The sequence below is a fragment of the Rhyacophila brunnea genome, unplaced genomic scaffold, assembly GCF_057557595.1.
Source record: "Rhyacophila brunnea isolate RB1 unplaced genomic scaffold, BYU_Rbru_1.0 scaffold_2, whole genome shotgun sequence".
Lineage (NCBI taxonomy): Eukaryota > Metazoa > Arthropoda > Insecta > Trichoptera > Rhyacophilidae > Rhyacophila > Rhyacophila brunnea.
The window spans coordinates 44,288,284-44,309,890 of record NW_028232859.1 but is presented as its reverse complement, the minus strand read 5'-3'; the positions used below and the strand labels follow the sequence as shown (position 1 = coordinate 44,309,890).

General features: G+C 28.5%; 1 protein-coding gene across 1 annotated transcript in view; it reads right to left on the bottom strand.

Annotated features, from left to right (window-relative positions):
• The window catches only part of LOC147072374 (uncharacterized), a 205,562-nt gene extending 185,075 nt beyond the window's left edge, over nucleotides 1-20,487 (bottom strand). Inside the window, exon 1 of the mRNA XM_085946351.1 lies at nucleotides 20,368-20,487. Within this exon, the coding sequence (XP_085802477.1) occupies nucleotides 20,368-20,487 (120 nt within the window). The remainder of the gene's footprint in view (nucleotides 1-20,367) is intronic.
• Between the last annotated feature and the right edge of the window lie 1,120 nt (nucleotides 20,488-21,607).

Here is a 21,607-nt window from a genome sequence, read left to right as displayed (position 1 = left end):
TCAGGTGAGATATGAAAATGCAGAGACTGCGTTACATCGGCCACTTGCATAAAATTCCGGAGGGGTTACCAGCAAAGTGGGATATGTACGTAACCCCCGAGGGCAAGAAAAGACGTAGATGGCTGAAACTGCGATCGTTGGACTGCGCCACATAAGTTTTGAGAATGCTCGCTAAAAGCAACTGGAGAGTGTTGGCGTCAGATGATCCAAGATGGAGGTCCCACCAAGGGTTGTAATACCATAATAATAAAATCGTGTAAAACAAAATCAATTTATTAAGTAAACAGTGTAAAGCATTATCTACTGTATATTACAATATATTAAAATTATTAAGTTCACAGCATTAACGTTGGCATATGTAACGCTAATTTAATTGATTGGTTTCTTGGAATAGCAGGTAATAAATAAATCAATTTATTTACTATGCCGGAAATTGACACAGGGACATTAAGTTCGATTACCTGTCTAATAATATTATGCCGGTTAAATAAATATGGAAATATGAAGATACAAGATTTCTATAATAAATACATAAAATAACTAGGTTAATATTTTTAATTATGTAAATAACTACAAATTATTTTATAGTATTTTAAAAACATTCTTTTGGTTATTCTGTTTTTTTTTGTAAATATGTCAAGTGTTTGAAGTTTTAATGGATGCACATCAAGTATTTATAGAAAGTTTTCATAAAAACTTAATGACTGGTTTGAAATATGTTTTATTAATACTACACGTAGTCGTATTTTAAATAAATTTAAATGATCTAGATTTGAACTAGGCAAAGGAAATATCGTGCAAATTATCTCATTTCTCGGAATAGAACCAGCTCGATAGTAAACGTTAACTTTCTTTTATTATTTATATCTCGATAACTTAGAAGTATTGCATTAAAGATATTTTTAACAGTGTACTTGTATGAAGTTTATAATATCATATAGTTTGTAAGATGATGTTGCTTTTAAGCTTCAAGCATTGGCTTTATCGCGAAACGTGCCTGACCAACTGCTTTAATATGTAGAAATAAACTCGGAGACAGTATTTCTATTGTTCTTAGATATCAGATGAACCTGAAAAATATTTGCTTTGTCACTGAGTAACCATTATTAATAAACTTTTGATATCAAAATAAACTATACCAATTATTGTAACTGTCATCCGCCAATGAGTCTATAATATACTTAGATATAGTTATGTTACTACGTAGTACTGTAACAATTTATCATTATACGATGTTTTTAAAAGGAGTATTATCATTCTAAAACGGTAGTAAAAATAGTTTGATTTATTAAATTGATAAATACAGTTCAACCTTTTATGTTATTTTTCCTTTTAAAGTGTATTTTAGTTTCAAAGTGGTGAATACTGTGATTAGCCGGTTTTTTTAAAGCGTGCTAGAAAACGTGTTATAAAAAAATACATTAATCTTATACAATAATTATAAAAGGTTCGATATTAATCAATCTAAAAATATGTATGATATTATTAATATTTTTTCTATAATCAGTGCTTTTCTGGGGTTAATCGGGGATGCATCGTAATATCGTATATACTATATACTATCCTCTTTTTAAAATATGTTTTATTAAATGCATTTGAAGTTATTATTTTATTACTTTAGAATCTATTTTGTGAAAACGAAAAAAGTATCCACATAACTTAATGAAATACATTGGTAAAACTGTTTGCCGAGGAGGTTCATAAAGCAAATTAACTATTTTTTAACTGTCTTGGAGGGAGAGCTTTTAATTATAATTATATACAAGGAAACCCTTTTCCAATGAAAAGTAATTTTGGAACTGGCTGAAGTTTTGAAGGCGTTTTTATAACAAAACTTTGTAAGCACAGAAAATAACATTATTGAAATTTAAAAGAAATATCGGTAATACTTATCTAAAAATATATCTGAATTGGAAAATCTCCATATCCTTCAATAAGGTATTTTAAAACATATCATAGTAGATAAAAATCACTATCGTATCTATGATAAAGTTATTAATATATTTGAACGTTGATGTCGCAATAATTAATCATATGTTGTCATATTTCCAGAAGTCTGTGATGAGTTCAAAAAACTCAAATAAATTTAAAGAATACAACTTACAGTCAGTTAGTGTGTACAATTAACAATCTGGATACTTTACTTAGAAAATTATACTATTATTGTATGCAATTTGCTCATTCACGCTAATTTTTGACTAATAAAGCGCTAAAAATGCTACAGTTATATTCGTGAGAGTAGAAATATATTCGCGTCGCATATTGTCTTCATTGTTCCCAAGGATTTTTTTACCGTTTGTTTGGTCATTCTAATTATATTATTAAACAGATCACATAAGCGCTGTTTTGTTTAATAAAACTTAAAACTCACACTAAAACGCCTGCATGAAATTTCAATATATATAACTTCATTTATTTGGGAAAGAAATTATATTCAGAGTTTGCACGTAACAAAAATTATTGTTACAATAAATTATTATATTGTCAAGTAATATAATAAAAAGATAAATAAAATATTAATTTTATCAGTGATAAAAAGCACCATGTCACCTGGCCTCTTTCTTGAAGAGTTTATTCACTTGAAGACTTGTTAGTTCACTTGCACCAAAGCGCAGCATAGCCTTGATCTTGGTACCTACTAGTTACGTTGCAACATTACTTCGTTCAGAGCAATTGCTTTTTTCTGCGGCCGTTTACAAAGTCGTCGCTTTTCGCGGCAAATCGCTATACTGCTACAGAGAGATTATAAAATATCATTATTAAGATAAGTACATATTTTTATTAATTGTTAGGTATTCATTCATTAATAGTCTACGCGTTGACTTCAATAATATAAAATAATACAAAACAGGTATTACCGAGTTTTTTTGACAGTTGTATAGTAATAATACGTTCTTTAATTTAATAGTTATCTAGCAATCATTTATTTTTAATGTTTAAATAGATCTAAATATTATTTCATTGAAACCATAAAATTATACTATATTTCAAAGTATTGATGATCCCCAGTAAACTGATGACTATAAATTACTATGTAGAAAGTAGAATGTAGAATAATAGCACCTATACACGTGCATGGATTTACTGGCAGCAATAGTGCGTATTTTAAACTATCGTGACAATAACTGTTTATACTTAAAAGTGCTGACTGCCTCTCCATTCTTATTCTTTAAGAGTAAGCGAGTTGTCATTTTATGGTACTATTTGACAGATAGTAAAAATTGGTTAACCTCAAAATGAGTAGGTATATTTCGTTTTTTTGCCGGCAGGTTCGCCACTATCGTTCTATTGCGTAGGTGCAGATCGAAAAAATCCCTACTGTCGCATGAAAATTCAGAAGCCTCCACACTTTTTTGATTCATACATGCAAGCTTGCAACTGCAGAATACATGTTTACCCATACATTTTCTTGTTATGGCTATTTACTTACTGTGAACATTAAATCCATGCAGGTGTAAACGGGGTATAACTCTCTAATATGGTACGCATAAATAATAGTTTTAGACAATATACTGCTCTTTCTCCTAATACTTATTAATTACTTGTAATAAAGTCGTGAAACTCCTTGGACCAATGACATTATTAATGGACAACGCACTCAATACAGTAGCTAGCAAGTAAATTCGCACATGTAAAGGTAGAAGTCACGTGACAAAATTTCGCAATTTCCATTAAGCGATATCATGCATCAGGAATTTATAGCAATACCACCTTTATTGTAATGGCGTTAGAACAGTAGGTCTAGTGTCAATGTTCATTTGAGCAAGCGATATTGATATTAAAATATGAGTCATGCCATTCGGCAGACCCGACAAAAAGCATCGGGAATTTATAGCAATATCACCTTTATTGTAATAGCGTTAAGAACAGATTATGCCATTCGGCAGACTCGACAATAAAGTGAGTGTCATTTTTTTCCAGATGCTTCCATATTAATGTCATTGCCTTGGACATGTTGATGATGCAGATATAGTGGCAAGATCAGATCCAGCCGTAAAAGAAGCATTTACTGAAAAGGCTTGCCAAAGGAATGGGACCACAGATCGTTGAAGAAAAAATAATATTTATATGAATGCAAGTAAGCCTCCACCAATCTTCTCACCATACGACAAATTCATATATCTGAGCCACCAATTTTGAGATATTAAAATATATATAAGTAGAAGAAATTCTTCTTGCTTCAGTTATGTATAAGAATTTTGCTTTAATTTATGCACTTCTAATAGCAGCGGAGGTTCCTAACTTCGATCGTTTTTCCATCAGAGGCACTAGTCTGTTGTCGGTCAGGCCATCCTAATTTTTTGACAGGTTGCCGAATGTCAACCCGTCTAATATCACAACGCTGCGTTATTAATTGCGTTATTTGCTTTTAATTTTTATCTTAGCAAGTGTTATTTTGTATGTAAATTCTTATTTAAGGATTTATTGTGAATTTTGAAAATAGGTAAATAATATATATTATTTTATTCATATTAGGTATTTAAAATACTTCATAAGTTCTGTTTACATTCACGTATTTAACATAGTGCATATTATTATTATTATTATTATTAGGTATACCTAAACTAAGTAGCTTCGTTATGGGCTAATTAGCTACCTACCTACTTAATTTTAGAGTTAATCGTTTTAATAATACTACCATAACGGTTACTGATAGAATATATCATTACCACAGTTTTGGTTATTATCTTGTTTACGTATTGACTTAAGCTATAATGGTGACCATATCTAAAATAAAATGCAAAATCTAACGCGATCAAAAATGCATGCCTCAAGGCATTATCGGACACCATTCAAAGTACAATGTTTTCTTTTTAAACTATATCACGTCTTTAACCGCGTAAGGCGATGTTTTTTAGGTATGTACTGCTTATTTAAAAAATTAAACACCTGAAATCATGCATAATCACTCAATATGACACGTGCCAATAAATTAGTAGAATATCTGATACTTTGGCAAACAAATCCTACTTACGACGACATATTAAGTCAAAGTTCTTCTCAAGAAAAATCTTCATCAAGCCAATATTAACCTATTTATCGGAATACTATGCGTTATCGAAAAAGGTAAGATGAAACTGGACATTTTAAAAAGGAAGATACTGAGAAGGGTCTTTGGAGTCATATGTAAGAAAAATGACATGCAAAACTCAATCGCCCCGGTAAAAACTGTAAATACCTATTTATTTACCTACCATATTATTTATTTAAAATTAAATTCCGTGCTTTGAATTATGTATATCCGCAAGAAATAGCACGCGAGTTGTCCGTAGTAAAAAGTTAGTACAGAACTGTTCAAATTCGCGATGCTCTACTTTTGATTTCGTACAAATACAGCATATTTTTTTGGCTTCTTTTTTATGATTACGTATTTCCGCAAAAACTTACTACTGCTACTTAATAACGATTCACGCAGTTGTCAGCGTAATGGCTTACCCACTAAGTAACATTTCGCGGTCAGTCGGTTCATAAAATGATGCTCGTAGAGAAGACGACAACAGGTGCCAATGGAAAGCCTACAAACGAACTGCCTACAACTCGACGGGGTTAGCGAACTTAAAAAACACCCAAAGTAAAAAACATTACACTTAAATTAATGCGAACGCGTAAGGCGTGATATCATGATTACTTATGTATTTTTTAATAGCTTTATAGATTTAATCACGAATGGTTTAATTTAGGTATTCAACTTGAAGGCACTTTAGTAAAGTACATAACACCGAAGTTCCTGATTCATTAGTACCCTATCACACAAGAGGAGATTTTGGATCTAAACTAACGGACCCATTGACCACAATAATTTATGAAAAAAGAATATATGCACTTATGTGCCTTAAAAGTGTTAATTAATTTACCAACGATTAGGTAGAATTACATTTTATAATAATCTAGCGAATTCATTTTTACACATTTGTTTAGACCAAGAACTTTGAAGTCTTTATTATGTATTTTAAAATCACATTATTCTTGTTTATTTAAATTTTCTATACAGTTTATGAATTAGTTCAATAATGACAAAATATATTCAAAAATATACTAAGTAAGTCTTATGATTACATTTTTATTAAAATACCTACTGCTTATTGTGCCGAAGATGATGTTTTATGAATTTGGAATTTAATCAATGATACAATGTTTTTCCAAGATAAGCTCATAGAAATCTGCTGTTAGTGTATACGTTTTATAACTTAAACTTTATTTGCACTTTTTACTACACTAATACGCCTTTTTGCCTGATTGTCTCGCATAAAATTAGATCAATAATATTCACCTGTATAAATATATGTAGTAATAAGAAAATAAATAGATAATAATTATATGTAAAAAAATCTTTTTAGAATATATAACATCATTTTCATCTTAGAGCCGAAGTGCAAAGTTATGAAGTAGCAACTCTACTACGCTTCAAAATTAAATCAAATTCAACTCATTTAATACAATACTTTGGACTTCACAACGGTATTTGATACATACCTACCTTCCGTAATACCGTCATTAAACAATCATAATTTATTCAATCAATATTTATAAATAAATCAAAAAGAATACAAATTTGCTGAAAGACTTATTATAACTACACATCACTTATTTGAACGATACGGGAATATTTACGATACGGGAAAAGACGCAATTATTGTTTGTCATTTTGGCAAGCATAAAAAATGTAATTAATTCTTTTCAGTATTTTATCCGTTTTATACCGTCTTCTATGAACTGACAAGTGAAATTAAGATATGTATCTTTTTACTTAATACGTTCCCACAGTTCTTTTGGTGTAATCATTACGGTATTACGTCAGTGATTTGACCCGGGCTTAATATTTCATTTGGTTGGTTATTTTTAGTATGCAGTCAATATCGCATTCTTTACCTACTTACAGTCTTGATATTTTTTAATTCAATTATTTCTGCTTACTATTTGAAATAATATTATTCAAATTTGATTTAAAATACTTTGAGATTGAAATATCGCTACTAATTAAAAGTATTTCTCATTTCTCAATATACGGTGTCTGTTTGCCTTTTGGTGAGTGTACACAGCGCCTGAAGATGCCGAAAGGCGAAACCCGAGTCGCAAAAAACTGCTCAAATGAAATAGTACAAAACTTAAATCCGTTAGAATTGAAATTCATATTCCATCAAGTACCTTCGGTCGATAATATTAATATTAATATTAAAAACTATTATATTTTAAATATTGATCATTTGAAACAAAATTAATTTGACACTAGCGCCGTATATAATATATATATAATTTCTTCTAATTTAAATTGAATAAAACTGTCTTAAAATATATTTTTTGTTTTTAGAATATAAAAAATAGTGGGAAATTTTGTGTATCATGCGTAAAGACGTTTACGATCAAAATAGAATAATATAATATATAGCAGTGCACCGTGCGTGTTGAATTATGGTTACAGGTCACTTTTTAACCTTTTATGATAACTGTGTAATTGGTATTATAACTTGATAAATGAATTACAAAAAGATTTCACAAATTGACATATTGTATTTTAAATGTATTGCCATCACAAAAATGAAATATTCCGTGCTAATTTGATAAACTCAATGTTGTTGTTAACAAGGTGAAAAAACGATACAAAAAATGTTATATCGTGCGACTATTGTCAATGTTGTGCTACCAATGATGAGGTATGTAGGTAAGTTTATTTTAATTTTATTTGGCATTTTACAGAAAATTTTCGCGGTCGTGTCCCGTTTTCACACGCGACGTAACTAGCGCCTGACCGGTCGCGAGTCACGACATCGCACAATCATTAGCTTTTCTGTGACACACAAAGAGAAGGAGGTACTTCAAGAATTATTTAAACCTGAGGTGGGCAACCCTATAACCAATCGCCAATAAAAATAACCATGAAATTGTGTTAAATTTAAGCATACCAACTTCCGTATAAATAAACTATACTTAAAAATATTCTCAGCAGTAACCTTTTGGCAATTATTGAGAAAAACTTCAATACTTCAGTAAATATTTTTCAATATTTCTTATGTTAGTATTTGACATAGAACAGATAATAAATAGCATTTCTATAGGCTATAATACTAATACAGTAAGTGTGAGTGTCCTGCGAAAGTGAACAAGGCATTATAGACGTGTAATAGTGTGTGTAATATACCAATATTAAATGAACGTCAACGCATAAACCAAGAGCAGTTGTCAGTATTCGACGTATAACGTATTCTTGACTCTTCCTTACCCAAGATCGGTTGCCCGGTTCTCATTATCCGTTAGGTATTTCAGTTTCCATTATTTCTGAGTTCCTTGGTATTTGAATAGCATCACACCGTCTGAGTGGGAAATTCATTGGCGGTATTTTTGCTAAACGATCTACAAATTTTATTATAGAATTCATATGTTTTATTTCGGTTCATAAAAAAAACTACAAGATACAGTATATTATCTGAAATTAAATATGATTTACAAGTACGCTCCACATGGCTTATGTAATAAAATTTACAGTGGGATAAGCGGTTAGTTAAACAATTCAGGTTATTAGCCTGTGAACCTGTGTGTAAATAAATAACATTAAACCGATTTCGGATAAAAATGATTTTTATAACAAATTAAAATAAATTTTGACATATGTATATTTCTCATTTATTTATATATATATATATATATATATATATATATATATATCAGATTAAAAAACCGGTTTATGGGTTCACACAAGACCCGATTCATTTTCAAGAGTTTTATTAATTTAATACTACATTATTCACCAAGGAAACTAGCGATTAGTTAATTAACATGAACGGGTAACTTTAATTAACTAATCAATTAATTAATTTCACCCACCTCTCTTGCAAATTATAGTTTGAATTTAATTAATAATTTTAAAGTATAAAAACATGGTGTAAATAAAATTCAAAATATATATATATATATATATATCTAAATAGTAAATACTTCAAAACACATTAAAATATTGTATTATTTTTCTAGTAAATCGATAGTTTATATTCAAAATTGTAGATAAAGATGTGCCGTTGTCATTAATAATTATAAATATGTTGTATAATAGACGATATATTTTATAGAGTCATAAAAAGCAGGTTTACTTTGTCTTTGGATTTTAAACTCATAAAACATTGTAATTATCTACTAGCTAAGTGATACGTTGAGTATAAACACAAAATAACAAATAAAAACTTTGTCATGAAATTAGATATATTTACGGAAGAAATACGTACATAGAATTAAGTGTCCACCTACTGACATAACAATCAGTTAGTACGCATAGGAATAATATAATATGTATTATAATATATGTTTTTGAACTCGTGTATATGTGATTATAACTTATAACATAGGTAATTATTTTTGCTTAATACATTTTAACTATAATATTGAATGATAATAATATATAAACGATACCTTGTGCTTTACGAATCCATGCGATACATCATGAATCCTCAATACATCTCAACGCATATTTTTTTATACACACGACTGCTATCGGCGGCTATCAAAGGTAATTTATCAAATGTTTGTATTGAAGCAGTTAATTGTTACAATAAGTTATCCCTATATGTTTTAACAACACCATATTTTTTTATTTTGTTAACTGTCAATTCATGATGGAACTGCATTGTATTGTTGTTTAATTCAATAAGACGCAATTTTTTTAAAGTACTTATTCCACTTATAATCCATAAATTAGGACCGGTTTTGTCTGCCTCAGAGGGACATTTTCAACTGTTGAAAATGTCTCTCTGAGGCGGACGAAACCGGTCCTAATTTATGGATTAAAAGTGGAATAAGTACTACAAAAAATGCGTTTTATTAAATTAAACCACAAAACACCTTTCTTGACTGTGTTAACTTTTATAGCGAGGTGGACTATTGCAATGACTATTACAAGGTGGACTATTCAACTGTTGAAAATGTCCCTCTGAGGCGGACGAAACCGGTCCTAATTTATGGATTAAAAATGGAATAAGTACTACAAAAAAAAATCGTTTTATTAAATTAAACCACAAAACACTTCTCTTGGCTGTGTTAACTTTTATAGCGAGGTGGACTATTTTGACAGTTTAGACGGCTAACTAATTGTAATACCTCAATACATAAATATGATAAACTACCCCGCCCATAGCAGCCTTGTGTATAGAATATATGTGCAAATGAGAATAGTTGCATATGTTTGGCAAAGCAGGTGAGGATAGGAAAAGTACGAAATGTGTGAGAGAACTTAAAAGACTATATTATATAATAAAAGTCATCTAATTCAAGATATTGAAATGGAATGGGTACATTGATCGTGTACAATTGTAATCATTGAGTCATACATAAGAGGTAACAACGGCTAAAAACTCGTCCGAAAAACTGCTGGATTAAATAATAAATAAATTGAATAATTAAGTTTGAAGAAATATATTGAAACGCAAAACTAAGTACATATTATTAAGATGAATGATTAAAGAGAACTTGAGCAGCCTTCGTCTTGTGGTAGATGGAACCCGGCTGATTATATAATAATAATATTATCAATATTATGAACCAATTACTATTAAAACCTTATCAATATACGTAAATTACGTAGCTAGCTCATAATAAACAGTTATTATACATTTTTTTAAACACTTGTAAAGCCAGTGCTCACCTACGCATCGGAAACTTGGACATTAACTCTGCGAAATGAATGAGCCCTAAACATTTTTGAAAGAAAAAATCTCCGCCGTATATATGGACCGATCAGGGACGGCACCAATTGGAGGGGAAGATATAATGCTGAGCTCTACGGGCTGTACGAAGATTGCAGCGCAGTTCAATCAATTAAGATTGGGAGACTGCGATGGCTAGGTCATGTGCACCGTATGAATGACAATGAACCGGTAAAAAGAGTGATGTCCAGCAATCCAATAGGGCGTAGAAGAAGAGGCTGGCCAAAGATTCGCTGGTTGGATGGAGCTGCCAGTGACTGCCGTATCCTAGGGGTACCGAATTGGAAAGCGGCCACACTGGATAGGGACAGGTGGAGGGAGCTGTTGGAGGAGGCCAAGACCCACACCGGGCTGTGGCGCCCCTGATGATAATGATGATAAATTTTTAATTAAACAATTCTGTGCATTGCTTAGAAAAATAAATTGTTACCGTAATGAATGATGACACCATATTATTAATTTCTGGAATTTATTTTATCATGTATTCGCTCAATTTATCAGTCACATAATTAGATTTTATCTATTGTACTAATGGTTATATAATAATACATAACATCTTAAAGATAGCATTATCACATACTTCACAATAAATTATATAGAGGTAGGTAGTGAGATAATTATATTATAATGAAAATATTATTGTATTACAATTTTTAAATTATTAAAACAATTAAATCAGCCATAGACAAAATTGATAATGATTTTCATATTAATGATGCGTAATATAACGGTAAATAGGCAATAATAAGAACCGCCGTAATAAGTAAATGTTATTTTTATTGATTGATTACCTATTAAATTAATATGATAAATAAAATAATAATATTTTTAATTACGTGTTGGGTGATCGTAATATTATATCATCATAACATAACGGTAGATTCAAAATGTAATCAACGTTAAGATTTTAAAAATATAATCATAACAATCAAAATGATTAACGTATGATGAACTGAACATATTATAAAAATACAATTTGAAAAACCTCAACAAAATACCCACTAAAACTCGTTGGATCCAGTGGGCTTGGAACTCACATATTGTCAAGGTATGTGCTATATCCTTTAAATATTTAAATTACCATGCAAAAACGTTGGCCGAGGTATTTCAAATCCCGTCCTTTGTAATTACTTGATCAAGGAAATAAGATTATTAAAATGATTATGAAGTGTGTCCTGTATTACATAAATTTATTGTTTTATATATATAGTATTTATGTTAGTTACCAGGTCCTTCACTATAATAATTGGGTGATATATTTTTTATTAGCGCCTTAGTAAATTAATAACAGATTTCACGTAATTTAATTATCCTCTGTCAATTCTGTTAGCTTGCTAATAAAAATTCTTGGGTTGTCAGTTTTTGAGCAGAATATAATATCTACCTTTTGATTATTTCATACATTCTATTCTTAAAAAGACACTCTGTGTTACTGTAACGCTAACGACATCCGTTCTTTTTCTTGCAAGTCGTAATTTCTTGTTTAAATTCCGTTAAATTACTTTGAGAATCATACGCCTATACTTTTAATCGCCTTATACAACTACTTACTGTTAGAACAATATGGTTTAACAAAAAATCAATTCTACAAGACGAGAAAACCAAACAAGCAATCAATTATTTTTAATGCGTTTATTAACGACATATTATTTTCTAGTATTATTCTCGATGTATAAATGTTATTCGTTCAAAAATAATTTCTGCTCGTATACTACTAGATACTTAGATAAATACATACTATTTTTAAATAATCAGATCGATTGGTTGAATAGAAGAATATATTATTTAGAAATATTATTAAACCTTTATTTGTGAAAAAAAATACAATAAGTACTCTCGATTTGCCCCTTCTACTCTTACACCTGTCCGAGCTATTAAACCTTACTTTGAAATGTGCTTCATTTATGACGTTTATTAGCAGAACCTACACATCAGTATCATATTTTTTGTCCACATCTAATCTAACGAAATAAAAAATATTAGTTCTAAAGGCTTTCAGTCGCATACACGACCAATATGTCATTGCCAATAACACGTTCAATAATAATTTTGTATGTATTTAAAACCACGATAAATAACAAAATATATACTACATATTCGTTTGTATTAACGTTTACAGTTTGTCGGTATATATTATATTATTTTCAATAAAATACTAAAATCAAAATTATTTCTTCACGAGTCAGTTAATTTGTTCATTGAAATACGCAGATACTAAACGATATGTTTAATAATATATCAAAGAAAGTATACTTTTCATATATTTTTTTATTGATGATTTATAGATGTGTACTATTTTTACCCACGATGGCCGACCACGTCAGCTTGTCGTGTCAACTTTACTATAGACTTAATAGGTTAAACAAGTGGCTATTCATCCATTCCTCCTAAAAAAATCAGTTAATACAACCTATACTCTATGGAGGTCCATATTCTTAAGATCGGACATGGTAAAAAAGTAATTTTTAAAAAATTGAAATTTTCATTTGAATGTCGGTCTCATGTTATTACTGAAACCAAGAAACTTTTTATGAAAACTGTATATTTAACTTTTATTTTAAAAAATTGACAATAATTCACTTAAGTGTGCGTAAAACACAAATTCGACAAAACTTAATAAACTACTTTTGTGACAACTTAAAAAAATGAGCATGAGTCTTCCAACACCTTAGAAGATATTTAGTTTACTCGAGATGTTAACAAATCTTGACTCCGTTTCATTATCATTTTGAACTTTTAAAAGTGACATCACCTGAAATGAAGCACCATTGTTGTATGGTTCAAAAACAATGGCGTACATCACATAAGCCGAAATCTGTGAGAAATAATCTCGGAAGTTATGATAATCCCGTTTCCACTTGTGATTGTGGCAGAACTTTTTTTATATCGTCTCCTGTAACCAACCGTCTAATTAAATAACTGTTTCTTGTTTGCAGCGCAATACGCCAAATGTTGCCATTGCCAATGTAGTTATTAGGCATATATAGTATGTAGTACTTATTTCATATTTGATTTACAGATAATATGTTAATAATATGGTGTGCAGTTAATCCATCAGTGTATTTTTCTAACCGAAACGACTAATGATTTCAGTTTGGTACAAAATCAATTTTTTAATACAATGTATAGCAGGTAATTGATTATTTAATACAATTAAATTTAGATTACAATTTTTAAAATATCTAATATATTAACAGTTTTACAGTGTTTTATAACGTCTGATCTTTTTATTATAACTATTATATATTTTGTGTTCATTAGGTTACCATAGTATCAGTACAGCATCAACCTAGATTATACAATTCAATGTTTTTATAGCTTTAAAAGTATTTAAAATTATAAAAATAATAAATAAAATAATTACAAGATAAAAAGAACTTTTTACATATAACGTTTTTAAATTTTCTGTTGAATTATCATGCTCAATATGCTCAAACTTGTACTTGATATGAAGTAAATAAAAACAAACAAACATTTTTTAATCGACGGCCCCAGGAAAAACCGGTGTAAGTCTAAAATCACAATTGTTCAGGAGAGCGAAAAAACTAAAACATTTACGCTATTAAATTCATCATATAAAATGATTGAGTTTATTCTTATCTTATTTAAATAAATCAGATAGAACATTTTATGGTCTATATTACTATCAAAATTTAATGGTGATTAATTAATAAACAGCTGAGATAATGTCAAAAAATCGTTTTTATTTGGAATAATATTACGCGCTTGGTGTTTTGACTTGATTCAACATGCTTTTGCGCGGACGAAATAGATTACAGACTCCGCATAACAGACTCATACTCTGAGATTGAACCTTCTTTTACGTCGCGTTTTTCTTACTCTATACGATTTTATTCAGTACTCCTATATTTATAATGCTCTTCTACGGAAGAACCATCATTGCGCAATGTTTAACTCGAAATAATACAGCGTGTCTATAAAGTTTTAACAAAGAGTATGGGGATATATTGACATATATATTTTTTTATACTGAGTTTTTATAATTTAAAAGTATTTAAGTATGATTTGTTTTATTTTTTTGTAAATTATTATTGATATTTTTATAAATAATGATAACATGTACATTACGAAACAATACACATTCAGGAAAAATGTTAATAATGGAATAATAAAGAAGTTATATAAGAAATTAGTACATAACACTGGTAACTATTAGATTTAAAAAATAGCTAAATGAAATGTTCTTTTATTCTTTACAACACAATTTTCATTTAAACTGTTGAAAAAACATAATGTCAATCGCCATGTAAATCACTTCAGTCACACAGGCAATTTTAATGTAAAAATAGTAATTGACTTAATTATGAAAACTAGGGAAATAATTACTTATATACTTATTATATTAACTGCATCATTGTATTTCTGAGGGAATGAATTTTATTTAAATAGTAATTACCATTTTAGAAAAAAACATAATATGTACGGTTTAATACAATAATATAAATTACTAACCCCTTTGCTTATTTGAACATAATAATGTAGGTAGTAAACAACTACTGGAATATATTCTTGAACAATTGGCACAGATATACCTATCTAAGCATCATACTATTTGCAAAAATATAAATTTTATAGTTTGAAAATTATGACTACGTATTAACAAAATAACTAATGTTATGTATACCTAACAATTATTAATAAAAGAGAGATTTATTACCTTTGTTCTCAGATGAGACCGCAGTCAACTGTTCATCATCAGAAATCTTTATAAAAAAATATAATCAATATTATTATTAGGCTTGTATTACAAGTTACAAGCCCATTCGATAATTATGATTAGGTTCCTATCTAAAATGATATTCATACAGTATCTGTATAAACAAGAGAAATTTTTTTTGTCAGTACCTACCTTCTATTTTTTAAGAGTATCCTTATTTGTGCATCTAATTTTATAATACCTTTCTATAATTAAACAAGTAGGGACACTTACTTATTAGATTATCAAATTTCATATAAATTCCGACCATAATAATTATCGTTTGTATTTTTTAATCTCTATCGTTGATATGAATGTTATTGCCAATTATAATTAAATATAGATTGATTATATTCTATTGTCAACATAAATCATGAAACATCAGTAAGTATATTTCTTAATTGAGCTCAGTTACGTTAATTAATGTGAGGTTTTATGATTTTTATTATTTATTTAAAAAGTTTAAATAAATGTGTACCAACGCTCTCAAATTTAAATACTTAATTAAATTTATTTTGTTGGTGTGGATTTGCATTTTTTTTATATACGGAAAAAAATTAAATAATTTGCATTCAAGTAGCATATTCTTGAAATGTTATATTGTTATTTAATCGATTGCGTAGAGTTTTAATATAAATTTTCTCAAGGAAACACAGTTTATTATATCAGTTGTCCATTCATAACTATTTATTTTATTTATTTTGATAGTTTTACAAAATGTAGAATTCAGACCGATTTAAATTGGATGAAATAGTAAATACTTAGGTAGTTACTATTTAAAGTGGTTTTCATAATTTATAAAAATCATAGTCAATAGGTGAATAGGAGGTAAGCATATGAATTTAAGTATCTACTTACCATTACAGACTTATCAAATCCAATTGATATTTTAATTAAAATCTACGAAATACCGTGTACGATATCACCATTTGACATGGTTTATTTGAGTTTTTCACAAACTATAGATACATAATATTTATGTATATATAGTGTTAAAACTCAAATTAGCCATGTCAAATTGTGATGAAAATATTATAGAAATGTTATTGTTAGTTAAAAGCAACACTGTATATTTATTTTGAACAAATTTAACTAACATCAAAAATTATGCTCACCAATGCTAAGATTATAATATATGTCTTTATTTGGTAGGTAATATTAAAAATTCTCAATCACCAGCAATGGGTTTGAATACCTAAACACCATTATGTTTACTTTATTTCATCCTTTTTCCAAAATATATCTACTTAGATAAGCATAAAATGCTTTAGCAATTATTGACCATTAAAATTTTATTTTTACTTTCAAATTGTATTGTTAACAATTATGGATAACTTCACGTCTTCAAAAATCCCAGCCGCTTAATCCCTTTCGGCGAACTGCATTTAATAAAATAATATAATTCCTTGGGTAATTTCTATCTTTGTGGAATATTCAAAATACAAAATTATGCATAGTATACTTAATGTGTACCCTTTTATATTTTCAAAAATACTCAGAACACGTAGATACGTGCTAATGATATTTAGACGAAGTTCATTATTATTATACTATTTCCAAAGCAAGCCATTCATAAATAATTCCATTTCAAAGTGCAATGAAAACGATTGTTTAACTTGGTTGGATCATAAAAAATTAGTCTGCAATTAGTAATGTTTTCAAACTGAACCATGATAATAGTGATTTTTTATTATCTTTGTGCAAGATTAATTTAACCAAAATATGTAATGTCATTTTCTACTAATGATAAAATAACATTTTGTAGTTAAAACATAATATTGTAGGTAGTTACCTTTTTAGGTGCAAAATATTTGTTTTTATAGTCATAGTAATATTTAATTTAAAATGTCTTTTTCTACTGGGTATTTATGTAAATTAAATTTATATATTAGAATATTACAAAGTAATTTTAAATTAAGTAAGTAACTGCAAAGTAATTAAATATAATTATATATAAATAACGTTTTATATATGATATTTGTTTTCTATTAAATAATATAATATTTTCAAATTTAAACTTTACTTCATTGTTTTGTTGGGTATCTATGTGGGAGAGTAATCAACCGAAAAGAGTTAGAGAGCGCTTGAAGAGGTCTTTATCATGCAGTGAATCAATTTAAATAAGCGAATCAAAATTAATATAAGTAAGTTTAAGGTAATATTAATTACTGAGTAGTTTTTTAACGTAGCTATGTAAGTGAAAATTAATTCCGTTTCTTTTCGGTATTTGTTTTATATTAAATAATATAGTAATTTAACATTCTGACACAATAATATTGACTAACTTTTAAACTAATGATGCAAATACTTACTGCAAATACCAATATTTTTCGGAGATAAACCAATATGTTTTTTTTAAATTAATGTAATACGTCAATATAAACCATGCAGTATATTAAGATCTCCGTAAAAGAATGTTAAAGTAAGTATAACAATCTTCTTATTCGTAAAATAAAGCGCAGTGCACTTTTATTATCGAGGTATGACTATACTCCTCGGATATTTCTGTGAACACAAATTTGGTCGATGCGATATGTAGATACCTATAGAGCACCATTGTCAAAAACCTAACTTCGTCAATTTTTATGCTAGAGACCTGAAATTTTTACAGGACATGCATAAAAAATTAAATATTATAAAAAGCGAATAAAACCTAAAACGCTATTTTCAGACTTACAACCGTTTTTCTAGGGCCCGTCTATATTTAATATAGAATACTGAAATGTCATTATGATTTCCATGGTAATGCACGTATATATTAATAAATTAGTTGCTAGGACCACCCCCTTAGCAACCAATAATAGTCTTTTACTTTTTATGAATTTTTCTGAAATAACTTTCCATACAAAACAGAATTAACTGAAAATGAATTCAATTCTACTTAATGATGGCTAAAAGTATTAAAAGAATGCATTGGCATCGTGTTCTGATATATTCTAAAAGTTTCAAATGTCTAGCTAGTCGGGAAATTAGTTAAAAAACGATTGCAAGATTTATACACTGGACAAACAACCACCGGACAAACAAGAATACGAGCTAATAAAAACGTTGTAATAATCAAGTTATATGGTAACAAGTACGATTTGTTAAATTTCATAATTATTTAAATCAGCATTATTAGGTTAGATTCAGTTCGATTTGTTAACATTTCACACAAAAACTGATGTTACCGAGTTTCATACTAATAGACTGGATTCTTGAGTAAGGTTTTAAGTTTTGTTTTCACTATTAAAATGACATGATGCACTAACTATCTTAATATTTAATTTCTCAGAAGTTATGATATTGCTTATTTATTTAGAAATATTATATTATTACAAATATCTCAAAACTATGTTATTTTTATTTATTGAAGTTTACTTGGATAATACAGTATGTTATAGTACGCAAGTATTTATTGTTACTATAATCAAATTAATAGATCTTTCTTCGATTCAATTAAATGCTAGATTGTAAAAGACAATAACCAAGATAATCACACTAATACTTAACTCTATTCTTAGTTTACATCTTACATACCTTACTCTATTATAATAAGTTTATTTAAAGTAACGCACAATCCAAATACATAGTGCTTAATGCATATAATTTAATAAGCTACGATAGATATCATTAACTCATTAGATAATAAGCTTATAAGTAAACCGGGTTTGGTAGTTATTTATTCATGCAAGTGTTTGGGTAGGTACCTACTTACAATCTTTTACACCAATGATAGTTAATAATGGAAACTCAATTAATATGATTTAATTATTTATTTAAGTCTCTTATTTTCATTTATCAAAGCATCTGTTTATCATGTTTTTGAATGTTTGGGTTCTAAGTTAATTTACATTTCGCTACATCGCTAGCAGGTAGCGATTATTACCACTAACTTAAAACGTATGGTTTTCACATGAGCGTGAGATAGCAAGAAATAGGTACTATAAATAATCGCTTTCAGACAATAATGTTATTTTTATATACGTATTATATTTTCTAAGGTTTGCGATCATTGACGGTCAATAAAACAGGCAGTAAAAGAAATTGCTAGTATTATACTGTTGCGGAGTTTCGCGTGTGCCGGTGCGTTGATGTTTCTTTTTCGCCGACATCCCATTATACTTATTACATGAAATTTTCTATATTATAATAGTATTATTGCAGAATAGAATGTCTACCCACACTATCAGAATATAAATCTCAGACTCAAACCTTTAGGAATTTCAACATTAAAGTTGATTTTAAATAGATTGGTGCATTGTTCCATAATAGTGATAAATCTACGTTTTGATGCAGACGTGCATCTTTGCGGCCCATAAATAATTAACCATACCTACATAACATATTCATATACATAATAAATTTTATAGAAAAATGAAAAGTATAGTTAGATATATTAATTGAAAGACATCGATTATTACCTAAATAAGTTGAAAAATTAATTAGTTTTGCAAAGATGGTGATGGTCGCATTTTTAATACACGTCTATTTGCAAACACACGTTTTTAGAGATAAAAATAGTTACTTATAGAATAGATATAGGTAAAGAAATAATAAAGTTTCTTTTAGACTGCCTGATAAACATATTTATACTTTAATTTGTACTTCAGGACTTAAAACTGATGTAGATAATTTGGTTAATGAAAATACCAAAAACACGTGTCACATTAATCAAGAAGACAAACAGAGTGATACATAAACCGTATTTTAATTTTAATCTATTATTATTGTTTTTATTTATTTTTTCATTGTTGACGTTTAAAGTATCATTTAAATATTTATGCATTTATTAAGATTTAAAACTAAAAAATCGAAATGACTTCGAAAGTATAAAAAAATTTGATACCTGCTATTTCACTAAGGTTTTCATACTTAAATTATTAGGTTTATAATATGCATGTCCTTTGTATAGATGCACGTATGTATCTAGGGAAAACGCTAAGGCGGTAAGATATTGGATATAAAGTTAACTTCTCTTACCTGAGGTCTTAATGTTGCCCCTCTGGAATGATGCGGAAGAGGAGGCTGGTAGAAGCTGTTATTCGTCAGCATCGGCCGAAATTTCTTTTGCCCCGCACAAATCGACTCCATTGTCTTCATTTTGTAGTCACTGTTAAATTTATTATCCACGATCCACTCTGGCTATCTTATTAGGTCAAAGGCACATTTGAAAATGAATCCAAGCAAACACAAAGGTCGGTAAACACGATAGCAATTGAAGCACTTTCACGTCATGAGTCAAATGTACTCAATATTTATTGTCTTCTCAAATGTTATCTCCAGTACACGCGTAATTCACTATTGCTGTATTTCTGGTTCTAGTGGAATAAATAAACATTAACAATATATTATCATTTTGATTTAACACTAACGATTCTCAGTATTATAATTAATTATATGCATAGGTTACGTTTTAAACACTACTTATCCGTATATATATACATAATTGATAAAAATCTACCTACTGCAATTAAATAAATACTCAATTGTTAAAAAAATATGAATCGACTCATTTCATTTAATATGACATACAAAAAATAAAAGTAAACAATGTTATTATCAATGTAATATTAATGTTGATAGGAGAAAAGCAAAAATCATGTATTTGAAACAAAATTATAAATATGATTAACAGTGAAAACGAAACATTCTTTGTAGATTGAAGGTTTTATTTTGTTTATGTCCTAAATATTGTTTGTAATTTTCAATCGGTTACTTAAATTTGTCAAATTTAATAAATACATAGCAACATAATCTCTCAAAAAAAAACAATTTACCATATTATAGACACATCTATGTGAATTTTTTATTCCAGTTTGTCCAATAATATTATGCCACGTCTAATTAATTTATATTTGAATAATATTTAAGAAAAAATATAGTATAACTACTGTACTAAAACGCTAGAGAATACGTTATTCATTAAAAAAACATATTGCCAGGAAACTGAGAAATATAAATATATAATCTTTTCATATATAACCATCTACTTATTGAACAAATTGAATGAAAAATAGCTTTAAAGTATATAAACACTGCCATCATAATTATAACAATAATTAAAATTTAGGTTTCATATTAAATGAAAAGAAAGTTACCAGTTAAAATAATAATTAACTATCTAAGGTTCAACGAAAGGTTTCATCTACCTGAATCGTTTTCTGTATCCCTAATACAGTGTTCAATTTTATTCGCGACCAATTAATCAGAGCGAAGGTAA